This window comes from Haliotis rubra, unplaced genomic scaffold (assembly GCF_003918875.1).
Source record: "Haliotis rubra isolate DU_JTF1 unplaced genomic scaffold, ASM391887v1 Scf320, whole genome shotgun sequence".
Taxonomy (NCBI): domain Eukaryota; kingdom Metazoa; phylum Mollusca; class Gastropoda; order Lepetellida; family Haliotidae; genus Haliotis; species Haliotis rubra.
The window spans coordinates 1160344-1178254 of NW_025766992.1; the positions used below are offsets into that span (position 1 = coordinate 1160344).

At 39.1% G+C, this 17911-nt stretch overlaps 1 protein-coding gene across 1 annotated transcript; it reads left to right on the forward strand.

Moving 5' to 3' along the window:
* The first annotated feature begins 584 nt into the window (after positions 1–584).
* On the forward strand, positions 585–12551 carry LOC124283778 (C-type lectin domain family 17, member A-like). Its single transcript, XM_046719801.1, has 4 exons — positions 585–964; positions 6187–6434; positions 7178–7363; positions 10418–12551. The coding sequence occupies exons 1-4, from the start codon at positions 900–902 to the stop codon at positions 10627–10629; spliced, it is 711 nt and encodes a 236-aa protein (XP_046575757.1). The 5' UTR covers positions 585–899; the 3' UTR covers positions 10630–12551.
* The last annotated feature ends 5360 nt before the right edge of the window (positions 12552–17911 follow it).

A 17911-nucleotide genomic window follows, 5' to 3' on the forward strand; every position in this document is an offset into this window, starting at 1 on the left:
TGAATCTGTGTTGTCAAACCGGAAATGACCTATTCCTATCCGCCTATTACAGATCATGTCATTGCTTCGACATAGAAGAAGATTTTCAGAGGGACAGGGGAATAGGTCGCACCGCCCACATACGATATTTGTACATGGAATTACTCAGACACCGTCTACCACGGGACCATGAATGGTTGTATATTGCAGTGCAAGTGGAAACGAAACCAAAGATGCGTTTGTAAGTTGATGAACGACATAGATTCCCTTGAGCATCAGCGTTAACATGGGATTCATGTGTACGATGAAATGTGAACCAAACCAGGAAAGCGAACTCAACAAACCTTAATGCTCATGTATAGTCCATGCTAAGCTCTATCCCCAAACCCTGTTGTTATTTGTCAAGAGAATTCGCGGTGGGATGTGTGGACGTGCATGCTTTAACAGACATGATAAACATCTTGCTCCGTGAACTCAAGCGCCATTACGCTGGCGATCGTCCACTGAGGGAGACAGTATTACAGGAAGAGGGAGAGAAGAACAACTTTACAGAGGAAGATATGCAGCCAGGAGAGGGAGAGAAGAACATAGCAGACGAAGATAGATACAACATTGTGGGAAGGAGAGAGAACAACATATTACCCAGAAAAGAAGACAGAGAAAGGACACACTGCTGTGGAAGATAGATACAGCATTGCAGTAAGAGGAATAAGAGACAAAAAGTACAGAGGCCGAGGAAGAAAGAAATACAGCATTGTATGACAAGTAACAGAGACACGGAATAACTGGTAGCGGAGGAAAGAGAAAACGTACGCGGGCAGAGGAAGAGAGAGAGTGCTAGTACACAGTCAGAGGAAGACGCGAGAGCTAGTAGAGTCAAAGGAAGAGCAAAATACAGAATTGTACTAAGAAGAAGAAGTATGGACAACCGACTTGGCTTTTTACTTGTCTGCCTCATCGTCAGAACCACTGCCAACATGTGCAGGTATGTAAACACTAAATGAGTTTTGTTTCTAAGTTGTTAAACACCTGAGTCAGCAGCAATCCGTCTTGCAGCTATACTCCCTGGATGAAAATGTCAATGAATAAGAGAATATAGGAGTACTAGAAAACATGGTATCAGCTCACAGTCTTATTTTTACTGTTAAATGTAACTAAAGACAGATGGCCTACAGGATCAATATCCTAATTAAAACTAACAAGGTTCGCTGGTGAAGAAATCTTGAGGACATAATAACCAGTTGATAAGCTAAGTAACGGTATAACGGCTACAAAAGATAAGCTAAACCTCTCGCTGTCATGACAACCAACAGGATGCAAAAACAATCAGTTCAGTTGGCTGCGACCTTTTGTCACCTGGGAGTTAACTAACTCAACGCTCTGTAGAGCGTGTAACCCCGGCAGTTCGGGAAAAATTGGAATGACTTCTGAAACATAAAGGTACTTTATAGGCAATTGTATAATGTATTTTCGCTCAAAGAAATTGGAGATTAGCAACAGTATGCATATTCTGAAACCACTCACTACACTTAACATAAAACGCAATGTTTCCAATTTTTCCCATCATCCCATTGGCGGCCATTTTGGAATCCAAGATGGCCACCAATGGGATGACGGGAAAAAATCTGAAACCACTCACTACACTTAACATAAAAAGCAATGTTTCCAATTTTCACCATCATCCCCATCTGTGTGATGTACTCGAAAAGACATTATACAATGGACTATAAAGTACCTTTATGTTTCAGAAGTCATTCCCATTTTTTCAATAATGTGCAACCTTTTCTTCACCTTTAAATGCTATTCTGTTTCTAGTTCCACTATATATACTGTGTCAAAAATGAAACTTCACATTCTTTCTTCAGGGTACTATAAAAGAACAAGAGATGGTAAGGTGGTTAAATTGTTATTATTTCATTGCTGAGATCTGTGTGATGTACTCGATACACTGACAGTGCCATAATCAGTTCCATTAGGCTACACCGCCGTTCCAAAACATGGGTATACAGAATGTCAAGTCACAAGAATAAAAATGCGAAATTTCTCAGTTCAATATCGTGTATGGCCGCTCCGCGCATTCACCACTGCCAAACACCGTCTCCTCATCGACTGCCTGATGCTTGTGAACACGTGGTTGGGGATTCTGCGCCATTGCTCTTGCAAGACAGCGCCAAGTTCCTGCAAATTCTGAGGTTGGTTCCTAAGACCACAAAGCCTTCTCCCAAGTGCATCCCAAACGTGCTGTATTGGATTAAGGTCATCTATTGGATCGCGGTAAGCGGCCGAGCATTTTCATGCTGGAACTGTAGACCTGGGCCATGAGCCGCCATGAAAGGAACGAGTTCAGGGGTGAGCACCTGGTCGCGGTAAGCAGGAACTGTGAGGTTTCCACGGATGACCAGAAGTCGGGAACGTTTGTTCCCACAGAAAGCACCCCACGCCATGCAACTTTCGCCCTCGAATCTGTCGACTTCCTGTACACAACATTGGGCATACCGTTCACGACGTCGTCTCTAGACTCTATGAATCTGAGGGTAAACCTGGATTCATTGCTAAAGACGACTCGATTCCAGTCTCTCTGGTTCCATCGGAGGTGACGTTGGTCCCACAGCAGACGTTGACGTTGATGAAACGGCGTCAATATTGGCCCACGATATGGACGTCGAGAATGGAGATTGGCATCCCGCAACCGATTTCGAATGGTCTATGAGGACAGTCGACCTGTAAACATCTCAGCCCTGGTTCATGTAGCCGGCAGAAATCTGTCACGTAGGTGACGTAGGACGATTTGCGGTCTTCTGCTCGTGACGTCACACGGGGACGACCCGAGCTTGGGCGATCAGAAGTGGAGCCAGTTTGTTGTAGACGACATCGCAAGTCATACACAGTACGACGGGTGCACTCCATTGCTCTTGCGACGTCAATAACTGATCTTCCCGCTTGCAACATGCCAACGGCACGTTCACGTTGCACATTTGACAATCGTGGCATTTCAAATACCGTTAGAAATGTGGTTTAAAAGTGTTTTTTTCAATTCTTGAGGCCAATTCAAACACGTGCATATGTAGAAAACTTCGATGCGAAGATCACGTGATCGACTGCACGTGCAAAACCTGATTTGGCACTGACGTCATTTGCACGACGAATGGATGGGTATGAGTGGGTTTTGCTCACGTTTTTCTACAGTCGAAAGATAGGGATCCCATTTCGGATACATAGATGTATCATCAGAGAAAAATTGTTCATTGTTTTTCAAATTACATTTTGTGAGGTTTCTTTTTTGACTCAGTATATTTGAAAAAACATTATGCTAGTTACTGTGTATACATGAAGGGAAAATGTACCAGATTGAAACATTATATGTTATATATCAGCTATTTATTATAAATAATTATACACTGAACTCCGGACACCTATATATTGTTATACTGGTTTTGCTCTGTGTGGAAAACAAGAATATTATGAATGTTATGATAACCACATTAGCTATTAAACATGAATTAAACTACTAACGTGTTGATAAGTGGTGTAAGTGGCGAAACAAATGGTTGAAGATGAATGTCCACAATGTCACAGAATTTATAGGTTAATGTCTATCGTCAGATGTTGCAATCTTCAGCCATCACAAGCACCACATACACAACACTCTTTACAGCAATTCATCAATATCACCATGATTTCCATTTAATACATCTTATCATTCTCCAATAGATAAGCTGTAATTAATGATGAAAGTCAATATCTGCAATATCACCGAAAGGAGAGGTCTTTCCACAACTATTCACACTCATCATGATGATATATATATCAGTACATCAAAGTTATCATCAGGAACTGTTTGAGACTCGTCATTCTCACATTGATTACCATTCAGTACATAGTAAATCTTTTGATTTGCATGTACATCGTTGAGTTGAACAATCTGTCTTGCACTGGCATCGATCCCATCTCAAAAATCTGGGGAGCAGGAAGAACATCTGTGGTGCCTGGCCCAAGCTTAGCATCTTTATCCTTATGATACCTGTAACTCATTGGGTCCAAGAAGACTTGTTTGGCAACATGAACTTGAGCCCATACCCATGATTCATTTAAACTCAATCTCAAGGCACCAAGTGTTGGAGGGAACCTGTCACTTTCAGCTGTATGCTTGCAAAAGAGATACCATCTGAGTTCTTGAATTTTATTCAAGGTGATTGTTTTGGACAATACACAGTACATACAAATATATCTAATGTTAAAACTGTTTCTTCATCAAGATCTTCTCTACAAGACAACAACAGTAACGCTTCAACAGTGTCTTCGGTGGTTCCTAGAAACTTTTTGAAGCAAGTAGTCTTCCCAACTCAAGATAAAATCTACCTGTATTATCAGATCCCCACAATGCATGGAAGGCTGCCAGATCTTTCGCTTTTTCAACCCAAAGTGATTTCCATATAGGCATTATTTGTACTTCACCTGATGCCATGGAGATTGGTGTCTTTCCTGGCAGGCGATCATAATTTTCTATGATTAGGACGAGGACGTCAGTATCTGGAGAGAAGAAGACAAGTTTCGTTGAGATGCACAGATGGCTTGGTAGATCATGAGTGTGTCAGTCTCTTCATGGTTGACTGACTCAATGTTTATGCTGCTGTTACTTTTGATGAATCCTTGCTGTACTCCACGGGCTTTTATTGCTAGGTACTGTGCAAGGTAACTTGGTGAGTGAGTGAGATACGAATCGCTTAAATGCCATGTGCTTCATTCTTGTTTCAACAGTTATTTGGTTCGGGGCTGGATCCTTGCCATAACGTCTTTTTTCTCTTGTTGACCATGTAAGTGAGGCAGGTTTATGGGTATCAAACACAAGACTGACTTCATTAAATTATCTTGTGAGGCTCATCAGTCAGTTAATGAAGCACTGACTGTGATCCTTTACTGTCTCCGCTGTAGGAGGTAACTGTGTCATCTTCTGAAGAAGATCCATACCATCAACTACAGCAATCCTATCACTGTAGAGTCGCTTTGGACAGGTTGATAGGTCATTTCTGGATCAAGGCAACTGATGAGTTTTGACTTGTCTCGACATTGCAACAACATGCCGTCCGGGGAAAAGAATGTTCTTGGTGTCAGTGTGAATTCATAGCATGTTTCAGGTCAATATCACAATTTGATCTTGCATGCACGTCCTTTGTTTCTTTCAGGTCCATAACCTTGTCTCGATGTTTCACTGTGTGTTTCTTGCTATCAGACATGTAGAGATCCTTCGTGGAGCCCTAAGGCTGATCCATTGATCCTTTCTACGACATATTCTTCACACAACTTTTGCTCGGAATATCTGAGAGACCTACTGATCTTGAATATGGCATGTGTTATCAGATTCTGCAGCTTGTCCCCTTCAACAGTAAAATAATTCCCATGACTCAGGATACCATTCTTGATTTTGTCAACGGCAATTTGGCCACGCCGGATAACACCTGGCACAAGCTCATGATGGTCCTTGACTTTAGCAGCTTCAAAATCATTTGTTAAGCATGACAACTCGGATGCTGCCAGAAATAACCACTATCTAGTCTCTAGCATTTGCATTCCGTGATATGCCACAGAGACCAGTGTGTACCTTCATTAGTCTGTTGAGTTGTTCACGTGCATGATCAGCTCCAATGGACACAAAGGGGATACGTTTCTTTGCATCAGATATATTTCCAGAAGTCAGCTAATTCCATGTGTATGGATCCTTTGACCTCAGTGTATACATATCTGCTAAGCACCTGGGCCACAGTCTTTTGTATTTGATTCGATCTATTGTAAAACAGAGTGAAAAATTTCAGATGGAAGTCAAATATCTTCTTGGAAAATAAGAATAATTCTGTAACATATAAATCACAATCAGTACAAACAATAGACAATTTATTAACTTTAATCCCTAAAGGATACAATAACAACATCTAAGTAAATTAAACTATAAACCAATTTGCAAAAGTTAGATATTTTGTTGGATTGAGATCTGGATTTCTGGCAGGCCACCTTATAATCATTTTTTATTCATTTACACATCTACAAATCATTACAATATATGAAATCTTGTGTAAACACAGTATATCCTTTTGGAAAAAAATATATGAATCAATTCATTTTGTTACTCATTTCAATTTAAATGGACACTTGAATTTGTATTTGAAGAAAACATTTGCTTAACTAATTATTGGATGTTGCTGTGGTTTTTAGGTTGAATGAACGTCGTCATTACTATTGGCTCTCGACGTTTGACAACATGGCCATGACAACTCCATCGAGTATTGCCGAGTTTACAAAGAAGACTAAAGAAACATGCGCACAAGCATGTAACGACAACAGCAGCTGTGCTCTATTCAGCATCAACAGCATCCGAGGCGAATGTCGCCTGTTGCCTGCCTTCTTCCCTGCTCCCATCCTAAGTCCCCTTCCTGGCGTCCGATTCTTTTACCGTGGTTCAGGTAGATATGGATTATTATTTACGAACGATCATTGTAAATTTCTGTCATTCACTGTCTAGAGTTATGTCCTTTTGCTTCCCGGATCCTATGTCCGGATCCGTCGATTGTTTGTATTTTGTTTATTATTATACAACATACATGACAATGGTCTGCAAACAATCCAGTCTGAACCACACAAACTTGTGATTGGCATGTACATAAAGTTATGCATTTGAGATAGGATGACATGTATATTACGTCAGCGGGCCTGACCATCCGATCCAGTAAGTCGTCTCTTACGTCAAGCATGGATTGCAGAGAATCTATACTAGAGGTCACGGGTTACCTACATTTACTCGACTACAATCGTTGTTCATGAAACAAGACTAAGATTATAAAGGTTATTAAATATCACCAACTACTTCTTCTCCAGCTTAATTGCTCCTTGTTCGTACCGTTGTCTTATTGCAGTAAAAAATCGAAATGTCTGTTTTCCTCGTTGATTCAAACATTTTTAAAATATTTTTTCGACATTTCGAAAGGTGGAGAGAAACTCGAAATAACGAGAAACATTATCGAAGCACGAGAAATTCTAAAAGAAACTAATGTTACAGAAGTTGCACCAATTAGTTAGTGTTGCACAGAGTAACTCGACCCCTCTCAGTGTCCAAGAACAAGATGACCAGGGCCATTAATAATGGTGTCATTAAGAAGTAAAACATTGTTCCCCTAAGTGATGATCCACACTTGACTGTCTGTTTCAGAGGAATGTCCCTACTATAAAGGCTACATAGCATTGGACAACCCGCCAGGATGTTACAGCACACGCTGGGTGAAGAAGAACTGGACTGATGCTAAGACTGACTGTGAAGGAGATGGGGGTCATCTGGTCGTCCTGGAAGACATGGCCATTCGAATGCGCCTTCTGAACGCATTGCAATACTTTCCAAGTGAGAGCAAATACAAACGCATTGATTTATAAAAAAACCCGGACACCTGCCGTTCAAGCGTCTTAGTCCTAAACTGTTCAGCGCATTGCTAATTAAAACGTGTGTTTCCGCCGATTTGTCCGTCTGAATATCAGTTATTGTATATATTCCAGCATTTTCAAGGGACTTTCCTTTCTGAATAATGTTCGACAGCAACAGGTATCAGAGTGCCAATTGCTTGGTGTCGCACGTGATGCTGTCGCACGTGATAATATGCACTAAATAGTGTCTGTGACTTCATATATTGGTCTCAAAGGAAGATATAGTTAAGGGCTCATCTTGTCACCATGCATGTCAACAGAAAAAAATCTCTCAAATGTGTCGGGCCTGTCTTGGTGAAAATGGTAGCGAAATGTTACTTACGGTGGATATGATGGGTCAAAGCCCAATTTAATGCTGTCAAAGATTGAGGAGCAAGTGAGCTCTGTTTGGTCAGAAACGAGTACCCTTAAAACATACCCAGAGGTGTGGTCACTGCAGAAGAATATCACGATGCACCATAAGTACGCGGTGAACGGTTTTTTAGCAACTATTTTTGTCAAACAGATTTAATCAGACAAATGTGGTCGAATGACACGGGCTGTTTCAGGAAAAGACTAACTTTTGTCAGTATTTGTGATGCTCTGGACCCAGTTGTATCAACGCGTAATTATGTAATCATCAATTAAACACTAATCATTGATTAAATTCATAATGTTTGATTAGTTAATGAAGTGTTTAAATATGGTTGTATAAACCCTTATTTAAACACCCATTAAGTAAGTATGCCTCTAACAAAGGTCCCGTCATTAAACCATGATTAACTTAGGGAAATCCCCTAATTATTATCCATGATGCATTGCAGGTAAACACTCATCTATAGTCTGCATAATGGCTGCCGTCAGAAATCACAGTAAAAACTTTGAAAGTTGTGAAATACAGGCCTGGTTGAAGATCATATCAGTGTGTTAAACAGCAAACTGACTAATTCCATTACTAATGACAAAAAGAAGCAGATATGGGACAAAAAAACGTCTTAGCTCAATAGCATTGGGGTAAGCAATAGAACGTCCAAAGAAATCAATACAAAATGGAACAACATGTTTCAAAATGCAAATAAAAAGTGTTTTCAGACAGAATATGGTCTACTACACTAAATATGTCAATTTCTTATGTAAATATTATTCAAACAATCAAAAACTTTCAAAAAATATAGAATGTATACCCTATATCCACGTATGATATGATATTGAACAAAACTAAATGTAGATACTGAAGTCAGTTTCATGAAAAAGTATCTGAACTATACGCAAAATACATAATACTGACAGTGTAATCGAAAGGATTGGGCGATTGTGTTTACGCTTGTTCAGCCGACCTTCACCTCAAAGAAATTGCCTAATGCAACAATGTTGACGTATGACATCACTATCGCTGACCGATTTCTTACAAAATGGCGACTTCGCTGACAAGGGTACACAGAATTTGGCGAGGACTCTTCCCTTGATTCAGGGATCATTTGTACATAAATATGTGATGTAAGTAATCAGAATTATTCTCGCTCTCTGTGTATTGTTATATGTTTTTTATAGTTTTCATTGGATAAATAAGAGAAGAAGCCAGAAATGTTGATAATTACCGTTGTCGTTCTGCGTTATTTTGCATCAGTCATGGCGTCACACTGCATGGAAACCTTGATAAATTCTTATGAATTATCAAATCATTGCATTGTATCTGTTTTTAATTTCCTGTTTCTTGGCACGATACTCTTTCCATGCATATTCTAAAAATATTGAGCCATTGCAAGCAAAGAATGGACGGCTGGGTGTCGGACAATTCCAGAAAATGCTACGCAGAGTAAAATCGGATTTTTTCTTTGTTTTCATTTCAAACAAGTGCAATCTTCCGAGTACAATGTTCGTTTTCGTCCCAATATCTTTCGTTTCATTTCATCTAGACAGTTGGTATTGGTGACAAAGACCATTTGTAATTTGATTCCAAAATGTATAGGGAATTCAGTGGTGTATTTCTCGCAGCTGAATATGAAATATACGTGATGTAATAGGCGTCTCAAAACCGGCCTTCGCGAAACGTGATTTTGTAAACAGTATCCAATATGGCGGAAAACTCACTTCGGCGTTTGTGTAAGTGTATTTTAGAAAACATCCCAACCGATTCTAGGTTCATCGGCAACGTTTCAGAATTATCATTAGTGAGTGAGTGAGTTTGATTTTACGCCGCTTTTAGCAATATTCCAGCAATATCACGGCGGGGGACACAAGAAATGGGCTTCAAACATTTAACCCATTTGGGGAATCGAACCCGGGCCTTCGGCGTGACGAGCGAACGCTTTACCCACTAGGCTACCCCACCGCCCCCATTAGTGATTTTATGAAAAACTGATATCAGTGTTCATTGCTATGCTATTTTTGAAATTCTATATTCCCAGTAATTGTCAAATTTTCACATTTCAAAACTTACAGCAAATAACTCTCTGAATCGCGATTACATATTGTGTCAAAAATCGCGACACGACGAAGTCTATTTTGAAAGGTTATTTTAAGCACTTTAGTTTTGTCTGATTTAATAGTGGATGGTATCAAGAAACAGGGAATTTCCCGCAGAATTCAAAACTGTGAAGTATATTTGTATATAAATATGTGATATATTTAGAATGTTATTGAACTTCAAAGTGAGGGTTATATAAAGAGGAAGGACATATATGTCCCTGTGGCACCCGGTGGGGGTTAATTAATCCCTTCGCGAAAGTGTTTCTCTTTTCTCCGACGTCGAAGTTGATGGTACAGTATGTCGTCTGCCATGTTGATACAGCTAATGATGAGTTAATGATACCCCCAAACCTTCATTAGCTTAATGATGGATTAATGAAGGGATTCCTTTATTAAGGATTCCATGCAACTGAAGATAATCAGTGATTAACTAATCATGGTTTAATTAACGATTAAAGCTTTATTAAAGTTTGATACAACCGGGTCCTGGCAAACCATTTTCATCATTTTTATTATATTTTTGTAGATGCCACTGAAGGTGTGTTTATTGGCCTTGACGACATTGCCGTTGAAGGGGAGTACGTGTGGGCAGACAGCAGGGTTCTTGTCAACTCCTTCTGGGCTCCAGACCAACCCGCAAATTCAACGGATGAAAACTGCATGACCGTATTCACTGACGGTCTCCATGACGAGCGGTGCGAGCTGGCGATGTATTACGTTTGTCAGATTGACATTTAATGATTGATTTTCACTTTCGGTGAAGTAGCTTGCGTACACTCGACGAACACCCATACCTTCAATCTATGCAGGTTGTACAAAGCGAGTGCCAGATCTAGACAGAAGATTTTATTTGTACGAATCGACAATCATAATACAGTGTAGTTGAGGGTCCTGAGTGCCTGGCATTGATTTAAACATGAATTGTATGGGAAGGCATTACTTTTGTAGAATACACAGCTAAACGTAATAAGGGCGCATGGTAATTATGATATCTGCATTTTTCAAACGTCTGTATGATTGTATGTTAAAACCAGAATTACCACATCGAAATTTCGTCAGTGCTCTACGCAGATGAACAGAAGGTAGCACTCGTAGGTACGTTTCCGGCATTATATCAAGTTTATAGGTTGAATATGTGCGTAGATATTTGGAAGTAGTCACAGTAGCTGACCACTCTTGATAATAAATATATTTACATCTTTGCTTGAATATACACATGAACAATTAGATACTTCCAACATCTTTAACCAAGCATAGGACAAGCCATACTGGAACAACATACTGGAACTTTCGCACCGCCAAGGTCCAATTAACATATCGAGAATCATCTTTAAACGTTTTAACATAAGATCGTTTCGAATTACGGTAATCGGGCTATCTGAGCAACCGTATCCAATACGATATTACTCTGGCAAAATAATTTACATGTAGTGGATATAGTCCACATTCAGTTAGGATAGCTTTTGTGGGTGACCGGTAACCAATTCGTAAGACAAATTTACAAATAGTTGAATGTACCATTTCAATGTTGTGTCGAAACACTGTCCCCGAGATTTCTGGCCGTACAGTAGGATAGGCTGGATTTTTCCAACAAATATTATAAAAGCAATCTCTGGAAGTACTGCTTTAAAGGCATAGATACATTTCTTGATTGGATATAGAGTTTCCTCGACTTGCTTGGATAACAACACAACATCAAAACCTTTAGAAAACAAATTTCTAAATGACAAAGTTAATCCAAGACATTTATATTAGTTGACAGTTTCAAGTTTCTCATTACCAATATACTACTTTTAATGCTTTGATACGTTGCCACCTTGTTTGTAACTCTACGACCTTGGTCTTGTCGGTACTTACAGAGAGTCCCCACTTGTTGCAATAGATTTCTAAAATATCAATTCTCATTCATAGCATACAAACATTGCAACAACATCGGCAAACAGGAGAATGGAAAGTGCGTAAACAGCTGCGTCAATAAATGCAATGCTGTAGTCACTGTTCACGGTATCTCTAAGTTCATTAATATATAGAATGGATAGAATAAGGATAAGCTGCAACCTTGACGGACTCCTGTCATAGAATAAAATACATCGGTCATAGTTTGCTTACTGCACCGAATAGCAGATTTAACATTGTTGTACATATAAGAAAGCAAGGTCAAGGCAGTGTCAGTTCATATGAATTTATTCACATTACCGTTTTATATCTCAAAAAGACGTAAACTAAATAGTAGTTAGTACGTGTGATTTTGTGCCTGCACAGTTCTTCAAAAAATCACCTGTAAGATACACACCCAATAAACGGTATACGTGTCCTGGTCACATCAGCATCCTTTGCAGTATTGAAGTAATATGATCAGATGAGAAATGTGTGTTGAAACTACATACTGTATTGGTCCCCTGCAGGAACGCTACATTCTTGGAATGAGTAATGTACCGCAGCTGTAAGATGGGATGAAATGGGATGATGTTTTAGTAGAGGACATGGCGTGTCGCGAGCCGGATGGGCTGAAGAAGGTGATCTGTTTCAAATTTGGCTTGATGCGATGAATTGGCGTTTGTTTAGAATGCAAGTGGACGATGAGTAATGGGATGCTGCGAAACTGAATTGTAACGGATGCTGTGCTGCTATGTTATGATATAGATTGGTTGGTTTACAGATAAAGACGATATGATAAGGATGTAATGTAACATTGTTAGAATGATGTTTTATTGCATATTGTGATTATAGGTATTGAAGGTCATCAGTTATTGATAATTAAGTACTATAAGTGCACAGGGGATTCCCAGACTTGGTGGCAAGAAAAGGTGCATGTCCCAAGAAGGCTACTAATTGTATGCACGGGTAACTCGATTCGGTTCAAACGATTCCAATGGGCGTTATTCAAGCATAAATACAATGGGGTAGACAAGAATGTTGTTTACTGTTTGACACAGCACAATCACTATATTCGGTTGAACACCGCTCCGCTAGACTGTTTGGTTTCTTCTACATACGTTGCAATCCTGCTGATGTTGTGTGTGTTTGAATGCACCCACGTTTTACTGAAATAAACTCTTTTGGAAAGATGTGTTCTTCTGGTTTTGATTGTGTCTGAATTTTCGGGTAGTTAACGTGGCTCTGATCAGGCATAATATTTCCGTTTTATCATAACTGTCATGTCACACCGCTGGGGTGTGTTTGACAGTACCAGTCGTTTAGACTTTGGTGAAACATTGGGTCAGTACCCAGCCTAACCCAACCTAGGCACTCGTAACCCAGAAAGTCAACCTAAAGTACACACGGAAGTAGAAATAAAACGGTTCGAGTGTTTATTTGTTTATTAAAATATAGTTATTTTAATATTTGTAAAATTACCTATTGTTTCCCATCTAGGCCTTTTAAGTTGGTCCTCTAATCATCCATTTCACTGGTGAAATAGCATTTCACTGGTGAAAATAACGAAAATTGACATATTAACAACATATTGATAACTTACGTCACATTCAAAAATGGGTGGTAACAACTACCCGCAGCACTGTTTAGACGGGAATATGCATTTGCACGTGCGTTGCCATAGCGATTGTGTAATTGGCAATCAAAGCTATGAATGAACGCGTAAGAATAGTTAACATTCAACAAAGGTACAGGCATGAAAAATGTACTAAGAAAATCCCAAAATCAATTATGTTGTATATCAATTAGGATGAAAGAAATAAAGGATTAATGGTACCTGACGTGTTTCAAAGAATATAGTATGGACCCGTACGTATGGAGAGAATACCACAGTTGCTTGCATCAGAAACGTACATTTTGACTTGGATGAAATTTCAATTTCATTTCGGATGATTTTACAACATGTGTAAAAAAAACATGTGAGGAAAACGATAGAATATTTAACAATCAAACTATAGTTGCGTTCAAAACTACGAAATATACGCCCCAAACCATTTTATTTCTATTTCCGTGAGCACTTTAGAACACTTACCTATTGCAACATATTAGATCGATATAATAGAGCGATGTGTATAATAACGAAATAAACTATGTGGAAAAACCTTTGTCAATATTCAACAAGAAATGGAAAACGAATGCAGTTGAGAATAACCTCTATGTGTGGATACAAGTGAAATGTAATTCAAAATAGACTGCAGTGATATTTTGGAACATTCGACGATAGTATCAGAAAATACTTGTTATTTGGACAAACTAATGACAATCAATGTGTCCAGTATCTAGATGTGTACACACAGTATCTAGATTAGTCCATCATTTTATGGCGTCAAGATCTAGATGTAATAGGTATACACGCACTAGATGTAAGATGTGTCAGTACTAGATGTATACACACGCGTTAGAAAATAGTATTTGTATCTAGATGTGTACACACAGTATCTAGATGTGTACACGCAGTATCTAGATGTATACACACAGTATCTAGATATGTACACACAGTATTAGATGTTCACACAATTAGCTTGTCTAGATGTATACACACAGTTTCTAGATGTACACACAGTAAGTATAGATATTTACGACAGTATCATGGATGTATACACAGTATTGATTGGTATTAGATGTACAGTATCTAGAATGACAGTATCTAGATGTATACACACAGTATCTAGATGTATACACACAGTATCTAGATGTATACACACAGTATCTAGATGTATACACACAGTATCTAGATGTATACACACAGTATCTAGATGTACACACAGTATCTAGATGTATACACACAGTTTCTAGATGTGTACACACAGTAAGTATCTAGATGTATACACACAGTATCTAGATGTATACACACAGTATCTACATGTATACACACAATATCTAGATGTGTACACACAGTAAGTATCTAGATGTATACACACAGTATCTAGATGTGTACACACAGTATTTAGATGTATACACACAGTATCTAGATTACACCCAGTATTTAGATGTATACACACAGTATCTAGATGTATACACACAGTATCTAGATGTATACACACAGTATCTAAATATATACACATAATCCCAATGCATAGGGAGTGCTCGTCCAGCCATGTTTTTGTTATATTTGTTTTGTTTTGTTTTTACAACTAATTCTTAATCAGCCGTAATATCGTGTCAGCCAGAGCATGGTCTTCCGTCAAATTTAACGCCATACGCCAGAAGAATGCAACATTTAAGCATATTCGACCAGTGTTACACAGACGCATCAGTCACCTGCCTCAACCCCCTATCCCCCCTTCCTGATATCTCCACCCTCTCCTCTACTACCTGATCGCCCCTCTCCCCCCAATTCTCATGTTTGATCTCTCCACCCTCCACTACACCTCCCTGTCCTGCCTGATCTCTCTGTACACGCTCATCTCCCACCCCATCTAGAAACAATGCCACTTTACATCGTCGGTATTGTTACCTGGATGATAGCAGTATTATACACCAATCAATCCCACTGTGGGTAAGTTACCAGATGTCCAGGTTATGTATTTATTGATTATATAACATTGAGGTTGGTAGATTTCCGTTGATGGAAACCGTCCACATCGTGCTGAATATTTACTCTTGCACCAGATGTTTACAGACATTCTTTTTTCAGTTCAGTGACGATCATGCCCGAAGTGGTAGAATATTAAAAGGTATTACTTCACAGTTTTGAAAATTTAGAATCCAGATTAATGTTTTCTTGGATATTGGAACATGTAAGGTAAAAAGCAAATTAGTTCAATCACTGCATTTCACAAACAATGATCTACACGAGTAATTTTCATAATAAATAAATAAAAAGGGGAAATAAGGAAAACGTGATGTTCATGACCCCCATGTCGACAATCCTACATTTGTGGATGTGTTTTTATGTTCCAAAACTCGAATATTACCATTTATTGTATATCTGTTTTAAATACCATATATAGAATATGGGGGGTTATTTATTTGTTCATGTCTCATATATATTTTATATCTATGTTCATGTCTCCAATGCCGATGTCGTGTTCATCTAAGCATCAGCAATTATTGTTGATTCAATGCTGCAGTGAATGTAAGGTGACCGAATGTCTGTCCCTCACTAGACACTACATCAGAAGGAAGAACGATATTGTATTTCATAACATCCATAAACACAATGTTTCCCTATTCCGTGCAAACCTGAAAAACACCATGAAACCATCTCTTACCGTCATAACAAAAAAGCCACGGGCTTACTGAATATTTCACTGTGCTGCATTGTAAGTGCATACATGTGATTGATACAAGGATGAAACTTGGCATGGTGATAGTCGCATGTTCTGTCGACATAGTTGCAAAACTGATGTCCCTGTCACGAGGCACGTCCGTCCACGAGGGCGCTGCGTTCTGGGGAGTACCTTGTGTGACCACAGTGTACTGTTATCTCTTCATTGCACCTCTTTTGGATAGATGGGATGTGTATACTGGTCCTGTCTTGTGGAATTTAAGTCTATTTGTCCTGCAGCTCGTTGCTAATTATGCAAATATTTGTAGCGTAAGTTGACGTTGACGTACACATTTATCGATGTCGTCACAGAGATGCTTATCTCAGGATCAGGACGCCATGACAAGATGCTGACGTTTGATTTGCCTGTTATTCCAGCTTTAGCATGTTATCATGAAATGATGTTTTTAAAGAGAACAATTGAATATAGAACCAGGCTATGTATTGCCAACAACTGAAGGTAGATCACCATTCTAGGGACCATGGGGACTTACAGTACATTTGCTTCCTGCGTGAACCCCAGCTGGATTTACACCACACCTTCAGCTTTTAGCAATTTAAGATAATCTAGCCACAAAATAAAACAACATATATACTACGATTAAAAATAATAGTAGGTTTAAATTTACCTTCAATGCTTTCGGACTTACGTACTGTCTCAGGACGACAATAATTTTACAGTACTTCAACCCCCTTTGAGGGTACCGCCTCTAACAATCTCAGTTACTAATCTTAACTACCAATAATAAAATATTTATCTATTTACAAACCATTATCTAGTACTTCTATTTCTTTAAAAAATGATAATTAGCATTAAAAAGATCCTTCACTGTTTTGACATTGAAATATTTATCCTCGACAAGTGTGGGTTGCTCTTGGACTATATAATCAAAGTATAAGTAAAGCATTCACACTTATAATCATACTGATAAAACAGTTACACAGTTTACATTAATTTTGCAGATGTGTTCATGTTTTAGAAATTGGAAAAATCGATTGATGCAGTAGAATAGTGAGTACTAAAGCTGTTTCATTAAAAAACCCAGATGTATTCATGGCATGGGGTGTGTTGGGCGAGATGGCTAAGGCGCCAGGCTAGTGATCCAGCGAGCATGAGGTGCCGAGATCGAGCCCACCTGTGACCGGGTGTAAAAACCTTGGAGTCAACTTTGTGTGCAGACTCTTTCAGTGTTGTCACAACCTCTAGTGTACAGAACACAACCCTGAGCGCTTAAAAAAGAACCCACGAATCCGTTGGTATATGATCAGATGGTGGCCACATGTATACGTGCAAACACCTAGTTGCGGGTACAGTAACGTGCAGTAAACTTGTACAAAGTACTGTGACTATGTGTCCCAGTCCACTCAGCTGTGAATTGGTACCACGTAAGGATGAGAAAGCCGCAATAACTTGGTGCGCCTTGTGGCAGCAAGAGTTGTATGCTACCCAGGGAGCGGAGATTAATAATACCATATGCCGTTGAGATTGACATCCAATGACCGATGGGAAAATACCAGCGCCTTGAACATGCACTAGTGCGTGGATATGTGCGCTATATAAATATCCTATAATAAAAATATTGCTGATATCGGGTTTGGTGACCAGCAACGTTTCTTGCTACTGCATCTACTTATAATATCAGGAAAACCAAACAAACAAAATATCTATTTACTCAACAAATCCGTGTTGGATTACAACCAAGTGTTACAACATGTCGCAGTGATCACACCCACCAGTTTCAACGAAATCGACGAACCATCAGTGAAATCTGAGATACAATCGGTTGCCATGGTGTGAACACATCCTGCCTGGTG